Source organism: Megalops cyprinoides, chromosome 21 (assembly GCF_013368585.1).
Source record: "Megalops cyprinoides isolate fMegCyp1 chromosome 21, fMegCyp1.pri, whole genome shotgun sequence".
In the NCBI taxonomy this organism is placed as follows: Eukaryota; Metazoa; Chordata; class Actinopteri; order Elopiformes; family Megalopidae; genus Megalops; species Megalops cyprinoides.
The window spans coordinates 7,321,195-7,330,128 of record NC_050603.1 but is presented as its reverse complement, the minus strand read 5'-3'; the positions used below and the strand labels follow the sequence as shown (position 1 = coordinate 7,330,128).

Below are 8,934 nucleotides of genomic sequence, written 5' to 3'. Positions count from 1 at the left end.
TTCCACTTTGTAACTGAGCCTGACACTGCAGCAGAAGAGCCGGTGAGCCTTTCAGTATTCGCTACTGAAAAAACGGACACTCAGAAAGAATTCAGGATGAGACGTGGTTAGCGCTCCCTTGGCCTAGCCCTCTCTGTAGCCTAATGTAACAGAGTGGTCATTAGAATAGCCGGTCCTGGATTGTTGGGGGCCATCGGGCGGCTGCGTTAAGGCCTTAAAAGGGATCATTGTGTCGATGTCCTGCATAGTAATCTGTGGGTCAAGGTGCCGATGACAGCAACAGCTGGAGCTCAATTACACAAAGACCATGACACCCTTGGTGCCAGAAACAGCTTTGAAGGAGGGACTGAGTAAATACTAAGTAAAGAGAGACATGGAAGTGTAAAGAGAGTAGGAAAGTGAGTGAGTAACATAGAGAAAAGAGGAGATGAGAGAAATGGTGATCTGGTGAAAAAAGAAAGGGCATACAGTAAAATATAATACAGATATACGGTAAGGGCAGCCAAGTTAACACTATTCAGACTCTCTGAATGATTCTCTTTTCTGCTGCTAATCCCAGCTGTGTACAGTCCCTTCCATGCTGTTCACAGATCAGTGGCAAACACAGTCATATATATTCTTTCAGCTGCAGACACTGACGATGCCTTCCCCACGATCTGCTCTCAGGCAGAATAATAATAATAATAATAATAATAATAATAAACTCAATAACTCAATCCATGAGAATTTCCCTCGCCCTTATGAATTCTCGTATGCAAGCTGCTGTGTGATTTTATTTAAAATGTTAAATAATTCTGGTTTGTTCTTTGCGGCCAGCTGGTTCTTTTTCTTCATACTTAGCAAGATCTCTTAGCTACCATGCGAGGCAAATTTAGTTCCAAGCGAGTGAATATAATGGGGTACATAGCCTACTGTAAAATGTGTGGATGCAAGTAGTTAAACCACACATAAGATACACAGTGATTAAACAAGGGGCTGTCAAACACTGATAATATAATTGCCATTATACACAGTGCATAATTTCAATAATCTTTATAATATGGTCCCACAGGGCTGTTTCACTTCTCCAAATGATTCTAGTATCCCTTGCCATCTGTTTTTGCGCACCAGTTACCACACTCACACAAACGCAGTGCACATTATAAAATAAAGACTTCGGAAAATATTGTCTTCAAACTGTTAAATGTTGAAAACATAAATAATGGAAAAAATACAAATTCCCGCATGCAAACTATGAATTCCTTTTAAGCATGAACTATGAACATTTTTTATGCAACTGCAATATTTAACCAAAAACGATAAATCGCCCTAAATGCAAGTATCGGTTCAGACTTAAAAAAAAAAAAAAAGTGCGAGAAATGGAAGATATATAGTGTCTTACCTTGTAAAGAACAAAAAAGTAACCAGGTGTACAGGAGTTGCGCGCGGAAAAATTTTGCAGTCCCGTTCATCCTTCCTCTTCTTGCAAACTTTCTCAATATTATACTATCTCCCAGTGTATTTCGGCTGCTACCGACTTCCCTTTAACTTAAGTTGCGTCTGTTCTTTCTTTCTTTTGCTCAGTTGTTTCTCTGTAATATCTCTGCTTTGTCTATCTGACTTTTCGTCCCTCTCGCTCCCTCAGTGAGAAATCTGATGCTCGTGAAAGTGTCTTGCACACGAGGTGAACCTGCCTCCAGGTTATTCCACGGAGATTTGCACGTGCAAGTACGGTGACACTGGTGAGGAGGAGGGCTATAACAATGGTGAGCTGGAGTATTACTTCACCTACGGAATTTTAGGGACGGGCAACGGTGTTTGGGATAATAATAATTATAATCATAATAGTTAAATAACGGCGATTGAACTACTGCAATTTGGTGTACTGTGGCTGATCTAACTAAATGCATTAATAATTAGGTAATCTCTAGTAGCCTATGTAATATGCCACGTATCATATTCAATTACGGATTAAAAAGTAACATTTAGGCTAAATGTTATAACCCTTGGACTTAAAAACATCTGAACATGCATTAAAATAGCTACTCATACCCACTAACGACTACATCATGCCTCCTGCTGTAGACTGTATCCCTGCCTCATGCAGTAAGCTGTAAGAAACGCGTAACTGCACTTCAGCCTTCCCTGTTTTCAACCATTTTTCACAACCCTTTTCACCTTTTGGTGTATTTAATCATAATCCTACTCCAAACGAGAACAGTGGTAAATTTTTTGAAGGTGGCTAGAAGATCTTGAGAAATTGTTCTGAAAAACTGAAAACACCACGTGCTTCAAATTCCAAGTCAAGTCGTAACTGACCAAAAATCATGACTTGACATGTGACGTCAATAAATCAATCAAGCAGCCCGCAATAATTTTATAAATCTTTGGCTCCACCGCATGTTGACATGGCACAGCGGCGGCATAGCATTATATGCCTTAAACTCAACTGCATACCTACCATTTTTTAAGATGGTATACAGATTTGTGGAAAATGAACTTTTTAGAGTTTAAATTACAACAGAGAGCACTGGTTTTAGGTTTTAATCTGTTCAGATATTACAGTCCAACGAAATAAAACAAGATGGTCAAAGTTTCGACATCTATTCACGGCCCTCAGTTTTGGGCCCGTTTAAACGGTTTTGCGTCAGTGTACTTCATAAACTTTTGCTGGCAATCTCAGAAATATCTGCTGTTTAATCAACATTTTCAAAACAACTCTTTAAAAGCTGATCTGGTAAAAATGTAATTTAATCAAGTTGCAATGAATTTTATCCAACTTCCCCAGGGTACGTTGGCGTTTGAAATTCGTGTTGATTGAAGGAGGTTCCGTAAGATTACCAGGTATTTTCATACACAAGAGCAGTGTTAAATTTAGAAAGTGCACATCACAGGATTACCCTCTGTAATGTGGGGCCTAAGCAGCATCCCGTGGAAATTTGGTCATAGGAAAAATATATGTACTGTAAATGCATTACAAATAACCTTCTGCTCTGTGGGAAACCAGTTTTTATCTTTATGCTAATTTAAGAATGTGTGTGTTAAGGAGGATTGAAAAGCAGAGGGCAAAAAAGCAATACCAAACAAACAGGCCCCCTGGTACTGTATAGAGGATTGGAGCAAACTGATAAAACCTCACCAATGTATTATGAGACAATAATCCTCACCCCGTAAACTCATTACAATAACAATTCCCTTCACGGGCTTATCAGAACGCTGTATCCACAGTGTGTACCTGTATGATTGAGCACCTGGGCTTCTTCGCCACACAGCAATCTCCCCGGAAAGACAAACAGAAGTGGGAGCTACTTAGGATTCTGTCAGCATATGGCTGTAAATGCTGCATCACCACAATACTGTTGCACCATTTCAGTGTACTTCCTCACTTCTCTTAAAGACATTTTGCTATATTGTTTAGGCGAGATAATTCACATCATCTCCCAAGTTATAGATCTGGCAAAGGATTCTGCGGTATTAGCGGCTTTAGAAGATTTCAACACATCTTTTCACCAACTGTGAACTAGGACTTCATTTTAGTAATGACATACACAATGGGCAGGTTTCCATCCTTAAATGCCCCCTGCGGTATACACATCAAATTGAGATGTCATGTTTTCCTTCATTCGGGATTGAGGATCACGCTCAGCCAAAAGACATGGGTCGTTCTCAAGAGTAATTGAACCTCGTTACAATTAAACCCCTTAAATATTTAAACCCTCTGCTAAACTGTAACTACTCTCTAACCTACAACCATTATTGTGCAACAGTAATGATAGGAGTTTATTCTATTATTTAAGATCCAAACTACTCTTCACTGTCTCAGCGCCACGAGTCATGCAAACCGGTCAATATGAACAGACTGGCCCAACACTGAGTAAATATTTTTCCAAAGTTTTATTGTACATTTATTGTTTCTTGCTTGCAGCTGCAACCTGGAGGGGCAAAAAAAGAAGAAATCATTCCCTAGGTAGTGACACCAAATCAATGAACAGACTAATGAGGGAGGGCAGCAAGTGGACAAGCAGGACTGCTGAAAACAAGCAGAAAAAGAGGAATGCATGACAACTCAGGGAAAATAGGATTCAGAAGCTCTAAAATGCAACTCGCCTGGCCCGCAATCCTGTCCAGATCTCTCTGTCCCTGGGGAGTCAGCCTGCGGCCACTGAAAGAGAGGCATCTTTGTCGTTTAAAACCAAAACCTGCTACATCATATTCAATAAGGCTCAACTTTAAGAGGATTTTTTTTTAAAGAGGAGGGTATACGGCAATAAAGCGGCTGAACTGGCATGTCATTTGAGCTTTTACGACAAGCCTCAAAATTCAGCTTAACATGCCAAGTTCGTCTTTTGGCTCAAAAACCGGAAACAAATTTCCTGCCTAACTGACAGTATTTGCCCAGGCACCATCCAGCTTTCAATACACGGTTTACAAGTGAGTGAGTGCAAATGTGACCAGAGTGTAAATTTAAGGCAAATCCAAATGAACATGACTAATACAGCCTCAAATAAAATAACAGTTGCACAATGTGCTGGATAAAATATCAATAACGGAGGAATTCCACTTGTCGCAAATGTGTGTCACCCTCAAGGTTTCTTCTTTCAATAATGTGATCCATGTTCTTTGTAGCAGTCCAAAGCATAGACTGTTGTTTTGATATAGTCCCCAGGATATGAGAAAGCAGTGTGACTGATGACTCAAGCATCAGACCTCTCTCAGGGTCGATTTCAGTACAATAGCTGGCAGGGCGAAAAATGGCTGCCGGCTAGCTGTTTTGAGAAAAATGTTCAAATGTTGGGGACATCTCTTCAATAATCAGTCTACTATCGGGCAACATGTAATATCTTCTTAATGGGATAACTCTCTTGAGATCCTTTTGATGTACCACAATTCATTTCAAACCTCAAAGGGGTTATCCTGGTTTAATAAAGAATAAAATAAATCTGCCTGAGCTTTTTTTTTTTTTTTTAAATAACAGAGACATGTGAGAGCAAGAAAGGTAACTGAAGAAAGAACCCTTGAGATTTCACTTCAATAACATTCTTATAAGAGTCTCTTGAGGTGCTCAATACTTCCCCCCAACGCTCCCCACAGATGCCTCACCCGTTGGGGTCCTTCTCCACCATCTTCAGCCCCTCCAGGGCCTGCAGTACCTTGCGGGCCACGTTCTTGGAGCCGCGGCTGAAGTGGGCGGGGCAGACACCGTTCCTCTGGCGACCCCCGTAGATTTTGGTCATGGAGCCCACTCCCACGCCCCCGCGCAAGTACAGGTGACGAACTGTGGAGGCTGAGAAAAGGGAAGGGGAACGGGTCAATTCTGTTCAAACACACCAATAAAACAATACGCCGCGCTTTCCAAAAAAGGGCATTAATGCACCGACTGGGAACCGCAATGCGCTGACATCACATTCTCGGCCAGCCAACTATCTTTATCTGATGGGTGCTTAAGCCTTCTCCGTTACAACACCATTTTCATATTACGATGCAATGAGGGGCACCATTAGCCAAGCAGTATGTCAGGTACACACCGTATGTCTACCCAGCTAATTAGCTACATCAAGTTAAAGTTCAGTGCAATATAACAAAGGAGCACAATTTCCAGAATCCTGTCCATTTCTTTGGTCATTTACTTGTGTAATTGCTAACTGCATATTCAACTACTGTTTATTTTTTATATCTACATAAAATGAAACGTATCATTTTAGTCGCTAGGGATATTACATTGCCATTCTGCCACTGTGATGAACTGCTAGCTGGGGTGCTAGCTCCCGGTGCTCAGGGTTTGAACAATTTCATGACGTCAGTGCAAGTAAGATTTTGCAATGGTGGTTTAGACACAAAGAGAAACTGCACATGCGCAGCAAAACTAAAATCCTTTGCAAATTCAAAAAATAACCACGAGCAAAAACACCTTACTTGATGTTTTAAATCATGGAACTAACATCTATCATAGAATGTGGCAAAGCTCCATGGACACATCAAAAAGTGCATGTTTGAAATGATATGTAAGTGTGCTAATGGAAATTACAAGACAGCAAACACTAGCAAACGTAGGAAAAACAAAGTATACATATGGTATAAGAACCGTTTTTTAGACAATTTGATGAGCAGCTGTTCATGGACTATTTTTGGAATGAGTCTTTTTTTTGGAGCAATTTGCATTTCCACCCTGTGCCACTCCAACCTTTCGATCTAGAGATGAGCTGTCCTGATGGAGAGACAAGACTGATCAGCAGATTCCCGCAATAAAAATGTGTCTACGCTGACGTTTCTACGAGCACAGATGACAGATGCAAGTACATTAACCTTAAGAATCTGCCCTAAACATTTCAGGACGGAAAGATTTAGGGGGAGAAAAGCACGGGCACTTGCTCTCACCAGCTCTGGTGTAGAACCAGTTGTCGTCACAGGGTGCCAGCTCCTTATGCTTGGCCAGCTTCACTGTGTCCACCCATTCAGGCACCTTCAGCTTCCCTGACCTAACAGAGAGAAAGGAAGGTTAGTGCAGGGTACTACAACCACAGCATGAAGGGAAAGCATTATTCTTGCATTATGACGTGTAATCTGTGTACAAGCTCGGCAGTGTAGCATAGTGGTAAGGAGCGTGGCTCGTAACAAAGGTTGCTGGTTTGATTTCTCACTGGAGCACTGCTGCTGTACACTTGGGCAAGGTACTTAACCCACAATTGCCTCAGTAAATATCCAGCTGTATAAATGCATAACATGTATAAATTGTAACCTGTGAGCGTTTGTTAAATGACAATAATGTAATGGGGATTATTGTGGTGTCATTCCTTCCTCAAAGCATAAGCAATGGCTTGAAATCAAAACCTTAACAGAGATTGTTAAATACCAAAGAAAACAAACAATGGCTATGTATTATTAAATGGACAACAAGCCTTAAATCCAGGAAGGGATATTGGAGAGGTAGCTGTATCTCAGGCCTGGCCCTTTAATTCTCTGTATTTGATATCGGGCAATGGGACCTGGAAGCACAGTACAACCACTGCTGTAGGCTGTGACAAGCCTGCTATCTCTCCGGTTCCAGACAGAGCATTATCATGCTCGGAATGCCAGACAGCATCACAAGTCTGTTGTGTTCCACCCTCCTAACTCCCTCTGACATTATGCACACAACTAGCCAAAAAAGCTGACTGAACAGCAAACCTAATTCTGACAGAGCGGGGCTAATATTCAGCCGAACATCCATTTACAACATCAGAAACGGAGGTTCCCCAACAAGATTAAGGTGTGATGGGATACTCGGCAATCAAATAAAGGTAAGTAAATACATCCACACAATGTCATTAGAGAAACAGCTCTGTACATCCACAGGGAGACCTCCATGCTCTGCACATAAGCAGAAATCTTTGCCACTTCCCTTTGTGAATTTATGAAATGGCCATTTTCAGCAAGCAGTGTGTAATTGTGTCTGAAGATCAAAGCTCACTCAGGCAGACCAGCTAAAGGTCTGAATTTGGAATGAAAGATAAATCATCATTAAGGCTCTTCCTGACAGTGGATCCTCTCTAAGTACAACTGTCAAAAATAATGCCTGCCTGCAATTATTCATGAAGACAGTGGACAGGAGGTGCAACCTCCAAGCGTTGGGAGTGGAAGGCTAAAATACGTTTATTTCTAACACCTGATGACAGGTTAGGAAAGAGACTGAGGAAACTGATTAATGTGAAATTATGCACCAGTATGATCAACCGAAGAGGCCACAGCACAAACAGGGAGAAATGGAAAATGTCTCACTTTTTCAGGAAAGCTGCCAGTGCGCGGACAAATTCCTGCTGGTTGACGTCTTTCACCGTGACACCGGGCATCTGAGGACATAAGTAAATAGGTGCAGAAAAAAAAAATCAGTTTCAGTGTTGGTTTCCTAATACAGTAACACGGATCACTGCATACTAGCATTTGGCCCATTTTAAGATAATCATTCGATCATTATTTTCCTCACGTTATGTAGTAAAACATACTATCTGGCTGGCTAGAAACAGTACCAACAAATAGCGCGTACTACGTCTGGTAGCGACCTACGCATGAGTGGCGACGTAGCTGCAGCTTTTCTTGATTCTACGTTTAATATATTTAGTGAGAGCTGGTAATATCGCTAACGATGGTTAACCTCCCCAGACAGCATGCTGTGGCTAGTTATCGAATTATTAAATTTGTTAGATCGGTACTGACAACGTAATCTTGTACGACAGCGTCAAGAGTGACCACCCATATTAGCTCACTATAGCCTGGGTGTATTTATCGTGATGTCTAGCAAACTGGATCACCTAACACAGTTCACTCGTGGAACAACGGCTACGTTTGCCACCTAAATTTGTTTTACATAACATTGGCCGAACCCGATATAAAATTAATCACATTTCTAGAGAGATACCTGGTCAGTACAGCTGACTAGCGAAATATGGGTGTAACGTTAGCATGCTAAATCAATACACGTGAAAGCACGTTGAAGCTAGCTAATTTAAGTAGGTAGGCCTCACGTTGGGTATGTACGGTATGGGGGCTGCCATTGCCAGACTCCAACAATAGACATTTAATCGCTGTACACCGGCATTAAGAACATTGGTGCTGTGCCAGCAACTTTAATAAATCCAAATCGATCGATTATATTGTCAAAATTGTGCGTTTTTTAGTAAATTACACGCATTTCAAGCGGAGAGCACTCCAATTCATTTACCTTGCTCAGTCGGCAGTACTGGAAAGGGCTGATGGGAAGCCTGGCCTGTGTGACGTAGGAGCAAATCACGTTCATTCACGCGAGATTTGCTGTTCCATCCTACGACGAGGAAATGTGTGGGGAAGGTTTGCGCCGAAGATGTAATTCAGTTATGCGTATGGTGAATATTCCAATAACTGAAAATTGTTTCTTGTTTTATAAAGTTTTCAAGTCAAGTGTTTTTTTTTTTAAAGAAAATAAAACTCCTAATTACCGTGAAG

The 8,934-nt window shown here is 41.2% G+C and overlaps 1 protein-coding gene across 1 annotated transcript; it reads right to left on the bottom strand.

Moving 5' to 3' along the window:
- Positions 1-3,865: 3,865 nt before the first annotated feature.
- LOC118768685 (40S ribosomal protein S19) lies at positions 3,866-8,709 on the bottom strand. The gene is made up of 6 exons (XM_036515545.1): positions 8,675-8,709; positions 7,735-7,805; positions 6,355-6,455; positions 5,080-5,263; positions 4,087-4,141; positions 3,866-3,911 (listed from the first exon to the last, which is right to left on the bottom strand). The coding sequence occupies exons 2-6, from the start codon at positions 7,803-7,805 to the stop codon at positions 3,885-3,887; spliced, it is 438 nt and encodes a 145-aa protein (XP_036371438.1). The 5' UTR covers positions 8,675-8,709; the 3' UTR covers positions 3,866-3,884.
- Positions 8,710-8,934: the final 225 nt, after the last annotated feature.

Coding starts and splice junctions, on each gene's coding strand:
- LOC118768685 (XM_036515545.1), bottom strand. CDS start 7,805: ATGCCCGGTGTCACGGTGAAAGACGTCAACCAGCAGGAATTTGTCCGC. Junction 4,142..5,079: donor GTGGAGAAGGACCCCAACGG/GTGAGGCATCTG, acceptor CCTCTCTTTCAG/TGGCCGCAGGCTGACTCCCC. Junction 3,912..4,086: donor TGGACAGGATTGCGGGCCAG/GCGAGTTGCATT, acceptor TTGCCCCTCCAG/GTTGCAGCTGCAAGCAAGAA.